Below are 15,538 nucleotides of genomic sequence, written 5' to 3' on the forward strand. Positions count from 1 at the left end.
ACAACCAAGCACCCGATTAACCGCATAAATAAGCGACTCACAAAACCGAGGTGACAAACGGCCTGATTAAATGACAAAAATAATCGACCGACACGATTAATCGGCAAATGGACAACCAAGCACTCGATTAACAGCACACATAATTGTCTTGCAAAGCGGAGGTGACAAACAGTCAGAGCAAACGGCAAAAATAATCGACCGACGACATGATTAATCGGCAAACGGACAACTAAGCACTCGATTAACCATATAAATAATCAACTCTCAAAACAGAGGTGACAAACTACTCAATTAAACGGCAAATATAATCGACCGGCGACACGATCAATAGGCAAATGGACAACCAAACACTCGATTAACCGCATAAATAAGAATAAAAAAGAAGCGCACAATCACTCGATTAATTGTCAAAATAGTCTGATTATTCGATTAAAGAGGTCATTGGATGCAAAATTCACTTTTGATGCAGATTTCTTTAGTGTTAAAATATCGTCTAGTCTCGTTTGTTTCAGTGTTTCCCCTACAATGTATTCACAGCGGCGCAGCGCCGCCGCTGGATTTTCAGCGCCACTGCAAAATCTTCACATGACCAGTAATATCACGACATTCACTTACACACTGTAAAGGAGAGAGAGAGAGAGAGAGATTGACGATGGCCAGAGAACTAAACAAAAATGTAGTCTGCTTACACTTTCACAATATCACAGGGCTGTGATATTAATCTTATTTTCGCTTCCAAGGATTAAAAAAAGAAGATATGAGGTAAAACTATTATAAAGTATGCTCGCGCATCGTCTAGCACAGCTTCCTTCCCTTCACAGCGCGCGCTGTCATTTCTCCCCAAACATGTATTTAACGTCAAATTCAGCACAATCTGTGATTGTTGTCAAATGCACTCTCCACTTTGGCTAAATTGCAGAACGTGTTTGATTAAATGAAAAGCACAATAATCCGCGCAATAGACGCTGTTTCCAAGTTCAAGGCGGGTGTGTGTGTGTGTGTGTGTGTGTGTGTGTACGCACGCTGCGAAACGGACCGACTTGCACATATGCTTCGTGTGCGCGACTAAACCATCAAATACACAACAAAATAGCCTATATCTCAAAATGACAGGCTTGGAGAGTATTCACTTAAACACAGTTTAGCTTAAATGGGCGTAAAAGGGAGAATGATTTTAGATCTGCGTCTTAAAGGGGCAGCATCTAATAAACCTGGTGACGATTGAGCCGTGATGACGATGTGAATCAAAACAACTATATATATATATATATATATATATATATATATATAAATTCGATTAATAAAAACGTAAGGATAAAAATAAACATCATGTAATAATATTTCACAATATTAGGCTACTGTTTTTTTCCGGTATTTTTAATTAAATAAATGCAGGCTTGATAAGCATGAGACTTTTTGCAAAAACATAAAATAGTATCCAAATTTTTCCAGTATTTATTTATTTTTTTTAGATATTGCCCCTTTCTTACATGTGAGCCCTTGCCCCTTAGGAACTTTCTGCACGTCCCTGCAGGTTATTGAAGTAAAATAGGCTATAAGATAGTCACCTTTTAAACTAATGAAAAGCTTAATTTGGATTTTAATGTTCAAAATGTCTATTTCTATCCACAAAACTTGCCAGAAGTCATGGTTTAAGGTTTTTTTGTTTTGTTTTTTTATTCCGGAGGTGCATGCCCCCGAACCCCCCGACGAGCGGCTAACCTCCGGCACGTAACAGCACCGCTGCTGGAAAAAATTCTAGGGGAAACACTGTGTTTAGTCACATTTTAGTCGACTGAAACTATAGGAAAAGGCCCAGACATTTAATCAATGAGAACCTGTAATGCTGCATTATGGGTACATGATCTTGCCTAATTTCTAGGGGTGTAACGATTTGTTTTAACAACGATACGATTCATATCACGATTTGAGGTTGTCGATACGATTCAAGGACGATATTGGTTAATTTAGAACGATACGATCCGAAACGATTCAGTGACTTGAAATCGATTCAGTAACTTTTTAGCCAAAAATTGTGTGACTGAAATAAATATCTGGTCAGTGCAGGTGAAATTTCCAAGATTCCTGTTGTTTCTTGTAAGGGAATCCGGTATATCAATTAATTATGGATATAAACAAACAAGTAAACAACAATTAATGGCAAATGCATTCAAATTTTATTTGAATAAAGTGCAACCAACAGTTTAGGTTGAATTAACAGGAAGTTAACCTTTTCTGCTCTCATTTTCAATATTCAATACATTTTCAATAAAAGCACAGCAAGTGCAGCCAACATTTCAACAGTAGGTTAACCTGCTACTTCTGCTTTTGTTTTCCAACATAAAAATATTACAATATTAATATAAAAAATAAAGTGCATGATGTCACAGATAGGCAGACTGAATCGAGTAACGTTTAACGCCTTTATCATTAAAAGTGCTAAGAAAAAACATCCATATAAAGTCTGACGTGCTTAAATCCAATGCGTTATTTCCTATGATCCATACAATCGATTGATTACCTTTTAAAACGGTGTTAGATCGATATATGTCGTCCGGAAGGCCAACTTGCAGAGCACAGATCGATGTAGTTAGATCATAAGAAAATAAATCGATACATCGATGTAGTAGATGAATCGTTACACCCCTACTAATTTCTAAACTTGACATCTGGCAACCGCAAGCAGGAAAGCTTGTAGAGGCTTGTTAAAAACGCTCTGTAATTTGTCTGCTTTTTTCAACAAAAACAAACAGATTTGGAGTTGATTCTCGTCTGCTAGTCACAGATATCGTTTAATGACATCGGTGTCATGAACATAGATTTGATGTTTAGTTCTATTGCATAATCTGATCGATGTGTGTGTTTTGTGTTCTCCTGCAGGGAGATTCAGCTGCTACGACGACTACAACACAAGAACATCATCCAGCTGGTGGATGTGCTGTATAACGAAGAGAAGCAGAAGATATATCCTTTACACGAGTGTGTGTGCGTCTGTGTGTGTGCGTCTGTGTGTGTGCGTCTGTGTGTGTGCGTCTGTGTGCGCGTCTGTGTGCGCGTCTGTGTGCGCGTCTGTGTGCGCGTCTGTGTGCGCGTCTGTGTGCGCGTCTGTGTGCGCGTCTGTGTGCGCGTCTGTGTGCGCGTCTGTGTGCGCGTCTGTGTGCGCGTCTGTGTGCGCGTCTGTGTGCGCGTCTGTGTGCGCGCGTCTGTGTCTGTGTGTGCGTCTGTGTCTGTGTGCGCGTCTGTGTGTGCGTCTGTGTCTGTGTGTGCGTCTGTGTGTGCGTCTGTGTCTGTGTGTGCGTCTGTGTGTGCGTCTGTGTGTGCGTCTGTGTGTGCGTCTGTGTGTGCGTCTGTGTGTGCGTCTGTGTGTGCGTCTGTGTGTGCGTCTGTGTGTGCGTCTGTGTGTGCGTCTGTGTGTGTGTGTGCGTCTGTGTGTGTGTGCGTCTGTGTGTGTGTGCGTCTGTGTGTGCGTCTGTGTGTGCGTCTGTGTGTGCGTCTGTGTGTGTGTGTGCGTCTGTGTGTGTGTGCGTCTGTGTGTGTGTGTGTGTGCGTCTGTGTGTGTGTGTGCGTCTGTGTGTGTGTGTGCGTCTGTGTGTGTGTGTGTGTGTGTGTGTGTGTGTGTGTGCGTCTGTGTGTGTGTGTGTGCGTGTGTGTGTGCGTGTGCGTGTGTGTGTGCGTCTGTGTGTGCGTGTGTGTGTGCGTGTGTGTGCGCGTCTGTGCGCGTCTGTGTGTGCGCGTCTGTGCGCGTCTGTGTGTGCGCGTCTGTGCGCGTCTGTGTGTGTGCGTCTGTGTGTGTGCGTCTGTGTGTGCGCGTCTGTGTGTGCCATGTGCGCAGGACTGAGATGCTGTTTCCCACAATGCAGTGTGTTTATACACCGTTTACTGACCACTAGTGCTCGGCTGTTATATCACCAAAGCATTTTTTTAATATGGCATAAGCAGGACTTTTATTTTGAAAGGACTTTCATTGTGTATTCAAATGTGGCTCTGTTCAGTTTAGTGTTATTATTATATACTATTATAGGTTTTGACTTAGTGTTTTTATTCCCAGTTAAAGGCACAATATGTAAGATTTTAGGATTAGAATATCCTCTAGATCAGTGTGATATATTAGTGCATTATCCCAAATGTGTCCAAGATGTTTAAATCAGTGATTTTGTTACACACGCATGACCGGAAAAAGCACACTGCAAAAAATGCTTTTCCTACTTAGTATTTTTGTCTTGTTTTCAGTTCAAATATCTAAAAAATCTTACATCAAGAAGCATTTACTAGATAAGCGAAAGTTTTTGTCTTGTTTTGGGGGAAAATAACTCAAAATTAAGGGAGTTTTTGCTTATAATATGCAAAATAATCTGCCAATGGGGTAAGCAAAATAATCTTGTTTTCTGTTTGAATTAAGATTATTTTGCTCACCCCATTGGCAGATTATTATGCTTATTTTAAGCAAAAAATCCCTTAATTTTGAGTTATTTTCCCCCAAAATAAGACGACAACTTTTGCTTGAATAAAAGCTCCGCCCACTCAAGAGTCAAGACACGCCTTTGTGTTGAGTAATTACACACTGTGCCTTTAATCATTTTAGTGCTTCAACTAATAACCTTGGTGTTGTTGAATGACTGTAATGCTAGCAGAGTCTGACGTGTGTGTGTGTGTGTGTGTGTGTGTGTGTGTGTGTGTGTGTGTGTGTGTGTGTGTGTGTGTGTGTTGTGAAAAGCGATTCCATGCAATTGAATGTGACTTGATTGTGATTGGCTGTTCCTTGACCGCGGGCTCACGTATATGGTGATGGAGTATTGTGTCTGTGGGATGCAGGAAATGTTGGACAGCGTTCCAGAGAAAAGATTTCCAGTGTTTCAAGCTCACGGGTGAGACGCCAGCACTAAAGATACAACACACACTCCTCTGAAAACACACTGATCATCATCATCTGACTTTCCATCGTCTATTTTTATTCGCTTTTTGATATTTGTTTTCATTTCCCACAGACGTCCATATTCCACTTGTGAATATAGATCGTCTTTATATAGACATGGTCGTCATTTTGAATCGCTGAAAATGTTAGCTCCTATTCAAAGACTGTTTTAACTGCGGTTATGGAACTAAAGTGATTGTTAAGCCTCTATCATACCTGTATGTCTGGCTATAACACACACCTGATGTTGACTAAAACCACTGACAGGTTTAACTACTCTCCAAGGCTGATCAAAAACACAGTCAAAATTGTGAAATTACAATTTAAAACGGCTGTTTTTAATCTGAATATATAATAGTGCAATGTATTCCTATGATCAAAGCTGCATTTATTTGATCAAAAATACAGTAAAATTGTGAAATATTATTTAAAACAGATGTTTATATGTGAATATATAATAAAGTGTAATTTATTCCTGTGATCAAAGCTGAATTTATTTAATCAAAAATACAGTAAACATGTTGAAATATTATTACTATTTAAAATGGCTGTTTTTATTTGAATATATTGTAAAGTGCAATTTATTCCTATGATCAAAGATGCATTTATTAAATCAAAAATACAGTAAAAATTGTGAAATATTATTACTATTTAAAATAGCAGTTTATATGTGAATATATTGTAAAGTGCAATTTATTCCTGTGATCAAAGCTGCATTTATATGATCAAAAATACAGTAAAAAATTTGAAATATTACAATTTAAAATAGCAGTTTTTATCTGAATATATAATAGTGCAATGTATTCTTATGATCAAAGCTGCATTATTTGATAAAAAATACAGCAAAAAATTTGAAATATTACTACTTAAAATAGCAGTTTATATGGTAATTTAAAAGCTGAATTTATTTGATCAAAAATACAGTAAAAATTGTGAAATATTATTACTATTTAAAATAGCTGTTTTTATTGGAATATATAGTAAAGTGTAATTTAATCCTGTGATTAAAGCTGCGTTTATTTGGTCAAAAATACAGTAAAAATTGTCAAATATTATTACTATTTAAAATAGCTGTTTTTATGTGAATATATAGTAAAGTGTAATTTATTCCTGAGATCAAAGCTGCGTTTATTTGATCAAAAATACAGTAAAAATTTGGAAATATTATTAAAATCTAAAATAGCTGTTTTTATGTGAATATATAATAAAGTGCAATTTATTCCTGTGATCAAAGCTGCGTTTATTTAATCTAAAATACAGTAAAAAATTGTGAAATATTACAATTTAAAACAGCTGTTTTTATCTGAATATATAATAGTGCAATGTATTCCTATGATCAAAGATGCATTTATTTGATCAAAAATACAGTAAAATTTTGAAATCGTATTTAAAATAGATGTTTATATGTGAATATATAGTAAAGTGTAATTTATTCCTGTGATCAAAGCTGAATTTATTTGATCAAAAATACAGCAGAAAATTTGAAATATTATTACTATTTAAAATAGCAGTTTATATGGTGATTTAAAAGCTGAATTTATTTGATCAAAAATAAAGTAAAAATTGTGACAGCTGTTTTATGTGAATATATAGTAAAGTGTAATGTATTCCTTTGATCAAAGCTGCATTTATTTAGATTTTTTTAATATGTTTTTTTACTGTATTTTCTTGGTTTTGGTGAGCAGAAGAGACTTATTCCCTCAGAGAAATCTTCATTATTCCAAACCTTTGAGCTGTGTGAAGTTGTGACATTAAAGCGCATGAATTAGCGTGTTCTTCCCGTGTCTCTTTCAGGTACTTCTGCCAGCTTCTGGATGGTCTTGAATACTTGCACAGCCAGGGAATTGTACACAAAGATATTAAACCAGGGAATTTGCTGCTCACTACAGACGGGGCGTTGAAGATCTCTGACCTGGGCGTGGCAGAGGTGAGGCCTTCTCTCAGTCACATGGTCTTCTCTATTGTGCCGTATATCTAGGGTTGGGTATCGTTTGGGTTGTTTTCGATTCCGGTGCCAAACCGATACTTTTAAAACGGTTCCGGTGCCTGAACCGATACCTTTTTTTTTTTTTTAAACGGCCACAAAATGAGGAGGATGACATTAAATGGCTTTTTATTTATTTATTTATTTTTTATTTAAATTGAACCATTTATTCAAAGTTTAATGTATACTTAAATGTATGAATATAAATAAATACAAAACACAATTTACTTATTTACAAATTATTTTTGACTTATTTACAAATTATTTTTGACTTATTTACAAATTCACAGTAAAACCTAAGCCAGCTACAACAGGCCTAATATAACTCTAAATAACAGTTACAGTAATAACAGCAGAGTCTGTGTTCTTGCTCTGCTACTAACCAGTTTCCAGCTTCAGCTTTATTTTGAAATATGATCATATTCTCTGGCTAAATATTTTTAGGGATGCACCGAATATTCGGCCACCGAAAATTTTCGGCCGAAAATGGCCCAAAAGTGCATTTTCGGTTTTCGGCCGAAATACTTTTATCACCGAAACAACACGGCCGAAATGTTGTGATGACGCAAACAGAAACCGTGACCTGCACGTGCTTGTCTGAAGCAGTATATTTGAGAAACACCCACGTCAGCTCCATGTACAAGCACTGACAGCCAGAGCTCATGTTCTCGATGAGAAGAGGAACAGACTTCACTGTGAGTTCCCACACAAACATCGATCAACATGTATCACGAAATTCAAACGATAAATGCCGTTTTGACGCTCTTTAATGTGGCATCACTGATCACATCACAGTTCAAGCCGCGGCGCGCGCGCGCGTGAACGCGATCATCTGTGAGCGCGATCGATCATCTCTTCCTTAAGAATAAACATGAATGAATATCTTAAGGTATGTTGAGGATACATTAACACTTACTGTCACGTATCATATGTGGTGTAATCGCTCAATCAGTGTTTCAACGGCGAAAAGACGTCAATATAACTGCTTGTAAACTAGCCTAAACAATGTCATGCAACTTTAGCATCACATTTACCTCAGGCAGTCATTCAGTGTCCACAGAATTGTATTCACTTGAGTAAATCAACTCTTTCACTAAATATATGACCTATATTAGCCGTTATATTCATTATATTCTACTTAACCTGTTAATGATATCTTGATTATTTCCTGTATGTTTAAATAAACCTGTCATGAAAATGACAGACACTGTGTATAAATGATTATATTTCAACAACGAATTGGAGAAAAAACAATTTTATTATTAGATTTTTCTATGTTATTAGAAAAACATGTTTGCGTACTATGTTATTTGAGTGTTGATTATTAGACCTAAAAATAAATAGCAACTGAATTTAGGCTAATAGTTTGGGCTCTGTTGTTAACCTTTAATATTAATGTGCAAGTAAGGGCTCCCTATATAGTTTACAGCAATATCTTCAATACACTTTTAGTTATAATTTAATTCATTTAAGAACAGATACTTTTTTTTCCCAGTAAACCAATAAAAATAAATAAAAAGTCATTTTGTAAAACTGCTGTACCGAACCGTCAGTTTTGTGTACCGTTACACCCCTATTCTACAGTTAACATATGGGCTATGGCAGTCTTTGCTTTGATACACTATTATGTTGAAGGCCTACAGAGAAAATAGTTTTATCTTTAAGCAGTTGCACTTGTTCTGAATGCACTTTCTTGTAGTCCTACAGAGAAAAATTTAAAATGCACTAGACCTAAATGTACTTTGTTTTTATGAGAGAACATTTAATTTAAAAACCTTTCTGTAGGCCTGTACATTATTATTTAATGCACAAATGAGTGGGGTCAAGTTAAACATTTTAGTTTGAATTTTATTTTATACTGTGCATTGTTGCAATGTGCTAAATAAATATTGGCATAATTTGTAATTGATTTATTCTTTGAAACTTTAATATTAATTTATGCAATTACAATGCCTTGATTTTAGTAAAGTTAGTAAACAGTCATAACCATAAATGCAATGGTACTAATAATTGGCATAATTTATTTCGGTGTTTCGGTTTTCGGTTTTCGGCCTTGGTTTCCTCGTTTTCGGTTTCGGCCAAGAATTTTCATTTCGGTGCATCCCTAAATATTTTAGAACGCATCGTCTTAATGTTTCCATGGCGACGCGTCATGTTTCTCACATGACACACAGCAGCCGCAATAGCGCGGACAGCTCCGCTGTATTGGGTTTATTTAGCTTTTTCTTTTTATTCAAAATATTCACAAACTTCTTAACTGTGTCACGAACTATCTGATGTTCAAATGTGTGAGTGAATGTGTGTTAGTTGATCTATAAAGCGCAATGGACGGCGCCATGTTAGTTTACGCCTCAGAATCGGATCTGTCGGATTTACAACACTTGAGTTCATTCTCGTCTCACGAAATACATGAAAGTAAGTGACCAGTGAACTGGAAGAAGAATAGAGTAAACTATAGTTACTATATAATGTGCATGTATCTGATGTGAATAAAACGCGTATCGTTAGTCAAATTATAACCGTCTGAAAGGATTGTCTTTGTCGCTTTCATAGACACCAGTGTGTTTTTTGCTAGTAGCCCAAGTTACTTATGAGCTTTTAAATGTCTGAAACCTAAAATAAACATGATGTGGTTGAAAACACTGAATAGTTGTCATGAGATGTGGTTGAAAACACTGAATAGTTGTCATGAGATGTGGTTGAAAACACTGAATAGTTGTCATGAGATGTGGTTGAAAACACTGAATAGTTGTCATGAGATGTGGTTGAAAACACTGAATAGTTGTCATGAGATGTGGTTGAAAACACTGAATAGTTGTCATGAGATGTGGTTGAAAACACTGAATAGTTGTCATGAGATGTGGTGAAAACACTGAATAGTTGTCATGAGATGTGGTTGAAAACACTGAATAGTTGTCATGAGATGTGGTGAAAACACTGAATAGTTGTCATGAGTTGTGGTTGAAAACACTGAATAGTTGTCATGAGATGTGGTTGAAAACACTGAATAGTTGTCATGAGATGTGGTTGAAAACACTGAATAGTTGTCATGAGATGTGGTGAAAACACTGAATAGTTGTCATGAGATGTGGTGAAAACACTGAATAGTTGTCATGAGATGTGGTGAAAACACTGAATAGTTGTCATGAGATGTGGTTGAAAACACTGAATAGTTGTCATGAGATGTGGTGAAAACACTGAATAGTTGTCATGAGATGTGGTGAAAACACTGAATAGTTGTCATGAGATGTGGTGAAAACACTGAATAGTTGTCATGAGATGTGGTTGAAAACACTGAATAGTTGTCATGAGATGTGGTTGAAAACACTGAATAGTTGTCATGAGATGTGGTGAAAACACTGAATAGTTGTCATGAGATGTGGTGAAAACACTGAATAGTTGTCATGAGATGTGGTTGAAAACACTGAATAGTTGTCATGAGATGTGGTGAAAACACTGAATAGTTGTCATGAGATGTGGTGAAAACACTGAATAGTTGTCATGAGATGTGGTGAAAACACTGAATAGTTGTCATGAGATGTGGTTGAAAACACTGAATAGTTGTCATGAGATGTGGTGAAAACACTGAATAGTTGTCATGAGATGTGGTTGAAAACACTGAATAGTTGTCATGAGATGTGGTTGAAAACACTGAATAGTTGTCATGAGATGTGGTTGAAAACACTGAATAGTTGTCATGAGTTGTGGTTGAAAACACTGAATAGTTGTCATGAGTTGTGGTTGAAAACACTGAATAGTTGTCATGAGATGTGGTTGAAAACACTGAATAGTTGTCATGAGATGTGGTGAAAACACTGAATAGTTGTCATGAGTTGTGGTTGAAAACACTGAATAGTTGTCATGAGATGTGGTTGAAAACACTGAATAGTTGTCATGAGATGTGGTTGAAAACACTGAATAGTTGTCATGAGATGTGGTGAAAACACTGAATAGTTGTCATGAGATGTGGTTGAAAACACTGAATAGTTGTCATGAGATGTGGTTGAAAACACTGAATAGTTGTCATGAGATGTGGTTGAAAACACTGAATAGTTGTCATGAGATGTGGTGAAAACACTGAATAGTTGTCATGAGATGTGGTTGAAAACACTGAATAGTTGTCATGAGATGTGGTTGAAAACACTGAATAGTTGTCATGAGTTGTGGTTGAAAACACTGAATAGTTGTCATGAGATGTGGTGAAAACACTGAATAGTTGTCATGAGATGTGGTTGAAAACACTGAATAGTTGTCATGAGATGTGGTGAAAACACTGAATAGTTGTCATGAGATGTGGTTGAAAACACTGAATAGTTGTCATGAGATGTGGTGAAAACACTGAATAGTTGTCATGAGATGTGGTGAAAACACTGAATAGTTGTCATGAGATGTGGTGAAAACACTGAATAGTTGTCATGAGTTGTGGTGAAAACACTGAATAGTTGTCATGAGATGTGGTTGAAAACACTGAATAGTTGTCATGAGATGTGGTGAAAACACTGAATAGTTGTCATGAGATGTGGTGAAAACACTGAATAGTTGTCATGAGATGTGGTGAAAACACTGAATAGTTGTCATGAGATGTGGTTGAAAACACTGAATAGTTGTCATGAGATGTGGTGAAAACACTGAATAGTTGTCATGAGATGTGGTGAAAACACTGAATAGTTGTCATGAGATGTGGTGAAAACACTGAATAGTTGTCATGAGATGTGGTGAAAACACTGAATAGTTGTCATGAGATGTGGTGAAAACACTGAATAGTTGTCATGAGATGTGGTTGAAAACACTGAATAGTTGTCATGAGATGTGGTTGAAAACACTGAATAGTTGTCATGAGATGTGGTTGAAAACACTGAATAGTTGCGTTCTGATTCGGTCCGGTACATACCGGTTATATAAGTACCGGTGCCATATTGGAACCGGATTTCGGTATCCAACCCTACGTATATCCCAGTGAACATTTACCTCTGACCTTTGACCTCCAGGCACTGCACCCCTTTGCGGAGGACGACACGTGTCGGACGAGCCAGGGATCGCCAGCGTTTCAGCCCCCAGAGATCGCCAACGGCCTGGACACGTTTTCAGGGTTTAAGGTGGACATCTGGTCTGCTGGGGTCACACTGTGAGTTGACCTCTGACCCCATCAGCAGCGCACACATACTGTGGTTTAGTGTAAACACAGGCCTGGGGAGACAGCTTAACATTACAAACTTTGAAGCAAAAACTACATGAGAATCAGACAAAGAGTCAAAGGGACAGGACTTTAGTGTCATAAAGTGACAGTAAAGACTTTTATAATGTTACAAAACTTATTTAAAATAAATGCTATTCATCGGAAAATCGACTCGATTGTGTCATTCTCGGTACTAAAAGAGTGGGCGGAGCTATTTGCTCACTGCAACTCTCTGATTGGTGGAATGTGCTGTATGGCATTATGGGTAATGTAGTTTTTCCACCACAAATTCTGTTAAAGGGTTAATTCACCCACAAATGTAAATTGTGTGATTAATGACTGAGCCTCATGTGGTTGGACACCCGTCAGACCTCCGTTCATCTTCAGACACAAATGAAGATATTTTAGTGTAAATCTGATGCTCTGAAAGGCCTCCATTGGCTCAACTTTACACTCTCAAGACCCTTAAAAGACACTAAAGACTAAAGTTACAAAGTCCATCTCACTACAGCGGCTCTACAATAACTTTATGAAGACGAGAATAGTTTCTGTGCGCAAAAAAACCCTAAATAACGACTTATATAGTGATGACGATTTCAAAACACGGCATCATGAAGCTTCGAAGCGTTATGAATCAGTGAGTCGATTCAGCGGTTCAGAGCGTTATGAATCAGTGAGTCGATTCAGCGGTTCAGAGCGTTATGAATCAGTGAGTCGATTCAGCGGTTCAGAGCGTTATGAATCAGGGAGTCGATTCAGCAGTTCGGAGCGTTATGAATCAGTGAGTCGATTCAGCGGTTCGGAGCGTTATGAATCAGTGAGTCGATTCAACGGTTCGGAGCGTTATGAATCAGTGAGTCGATTCAGCGGTTCGGAGCGTTATGAATCAGTGAGTCGAATCAGCGGTTCGGAGCGTTATGAATCAGTGAGTCGATTCAGCGGTTCGGAGCGTTATGAATCAGTGAGTCGAATCAGTGGTTCGGAGCGTTATGAATCAGTGAGTCGATTCAGCGGTTCGGAGCATTATGAATCAGTGAGTCGAATCAGTGGTTCAGAGCGTTATGAATCAGTGAGTCGATTCAGCGGTTCGGAGCGTTATGAATCAGTGAGTCGAATCAGCGGTTTGGATCGCCAAATTTCAGCAGTTTGACACGCGCTCCGAACCGCTGAATCGACTCACTGATTCATAACGCTCTGAACCGCTGAATCGACTCACTGATTCATAACGCTCTGAACCACTGATTCGACTCACTGATTCATAATGCTCCGAACCGCTGAATCGACTCACTGATTCATAACGCTCTGAACCGCTGAATCGACTCACTGATTCATAACGCTCTGAACCACTGATTCGACTCACTGATTCATAACGCTCTGAACCGCTGAATCGACTCACTGATTCTTAACGCTTCGAAGCTTCATGAGGCCGTGTTTTGAAATCGTCATCACTATATAAGTCGTTATTTAGGGTTTTTTTGCGCACAGAAACTATTCTCGTCTTCATAAAGTTATTGTAGAGCCGCTGTAGTGAGATGGACTTTGTAACTTTAGTCTTTAGTGTCTTTTAAGGGTCTTGAGAGTGTAAAGTTGAGCCAATGGAGGCCTTTCAGAGCATCAGATTTACACTAAAATATCTTCATTTGTGTCTGAAGATGAACGGAGGTCTGACGGGTGTCCAACCACATGAGGCTCAGTCATTAATCACACAATTTACATTTTTGGCTGAACTAACCCTTTAAATATGATTGTTTAAAAGATAAGTTGCCCTAATGTGACTGGATGTTTTCTGCAAGCTCAGTCCTCACAGTAGGGCTGTGTTTAACGGTTCATCAGTGTAAATGAGTGTCCATATGGAGAGAGTGAGTTTCCCTTGGGTTGTGTGAGTGTGGAACTGGTTCTCTATCTCGATGTTTGAGTTCTGATGAAATCTCTCTCTGTCCCGCTGCAGATACAACATCACGACGAGCCTGTACCCGTTTGAAGGGGACAACATCTATAAGCTATTTGAGAACATTGGGAAGGGAGACTACAGTATCCCGGAGGAGTGCGGCCCACTGCTCTCAGACCTGCTGCGAGGTGAGCGGCGGAGAGAGAAACTCTCCCTCAGGCCATCCCAGATCAGGGATAGAGCAGATCATGACGAGTGCTCAAATAATGACACAAATCAGTGCCAGAAATATATCTCAACCAGACATCATTGAGCTCTTTGATCTTTGTTCATTTCAGGGCATTTTTGTTCATTTCAGGGCTTTTTTGTTCATTTATGGGGCATTTTTGTTCATTTGTTTCTTTTCGAGGCATTTTTGTTCATTTTCGGGGCATTTTTGTTCATTTTTTTTCTTCTATTCGGGGCATTTTTGTTCATTTTTGGGGCATTTTTGTTCATTTGTTTCTTTTCAGGGCATTTTTGGGGCATTTTTGTTTCTTTGTGGTGCATTTTTGTTCATTTCAGGGCATTTTTTTTTGTTAATTTTTTTTTTATTCGGGGCATTTTTGTTCCTTTCGGGGCGTTTTTGTTTATTTTTGGGGCATTTTTGTTCATTTTTGTTTCTTTACAGGGCATTTTTCATTTCGGGGCATTTGTTTCTTTACGGGGCATTTTTGTTCATTTTCAGGGCATTTTTGTTCATTTTGGGGGCATTTTTGTTTCTTTTTGGTGCATTTTTGTTTCTTTTTGGGGCATTTGTTTCTTTTCGGGGCATTTTTGTTCATTTCAGGGCATTTTTGTTTATTTTTTTTCCATTCGGGGCATTTTTGTTCATTTTCGGGGCATTTTTGTTCATTTTCGGGGCATTTTTGTCAATTTTCGGGGCATTTTTCTCTCTTTTCGGGGCATTTTTGTTCATTTTTGTTTCTTTACAGGACATTTTTGTTAATTTCGGGGCATTTTTGTTTATTTTCGGGGCATTTTTGTTTATTTTCGGGGCATTTTTGTTCATTTTGGGGGCATTTTGTTCATTTGTTTCTTTTCGGAGCATTTTTGTTCATTTTGGGGGCATTTTGTTCATTTGTTTCTTTTCGGGGCATTTTTGTTCATTTTGGGGGCATTTTGTTCATTTGTTTCTTTTCAGGGCATTTTTGTTTCTTTTCGGGGCATTTTTGTTCATTTTGGGGGCATTTTTGTTTCTTTTCGGGGTATTTTCTATTTCAGATAAATGCTGTTCTTTAGAAATTTCTATCCATCAAAGAATCCTAAAAAAAATGTTTTCCACAACTGTGTTCAGCACTGATAATAATCATAACTGTGTGTTGGTCATCAGATCCTCATATGAGAATGATGAGTGAAGGGTCATGTGACACTGAAGACTGGAGGAATGATGATAAATCACACTTTACTAACTTTACTATATATTCACCTAGAGAAAAGTCACAACAGAACTGTTACAATATCACAGCTTTTTTTGTATTTTTAATAACATAAATGCAGCATTGGTGAGAAGAGACTTCTGTAAAATCATGTAAAAAT

General features: G+C 37.8%; 1 protein-coding gene across 2 annotated transcripts in view; it reads left to right on the top strand.

Annotated features, from left to right (window-relative positions):
- The window catches only part of stk11 (serine/threonine kinase 11), a 40,730-nt gene that overhangs the window by 16,792 nt on the left and 8,400 nt on the right, over positions 1–15,538 (top strand). For both annotated transcript variants that reach the window (XM_079819726.1, XM_079819727.1), the window contains 5 exons: positions 2,881–2,964; positions 4,776–4,865; positions 6,707–6,839; positions 11,885–12,021; positions 14,021–14,148. In XM_079819726.1, the coding sequence (XP_079675852.1) occupies positions 2,881–2,964; positions 4,776–4,865; positions 6,707–6,839; positions 11,885–12,021; positions 14,021–14,148 (572 nt within the window). The remainder of the gene's footprint in view (positions 1–2,880; positions 2,965–4,775; positions 4,866–6,706; positions 6,840–11,884; positions 12,022–14,020; positions 14,149–15,538) is intronic.

The sequence above is a fragment of the Gobio gobio genome (genome assembly GCF_949357685.1).
Source record: "Gobio gobio genome assembly, chromosome: 6".
In the NCBI taxonomy this organism is placed as follows: Eukaryota; Metazoa; Chordata; class Actinopteri; order Cypriniformes; family Gobionidae; genus Gobio; species Gobio gobio.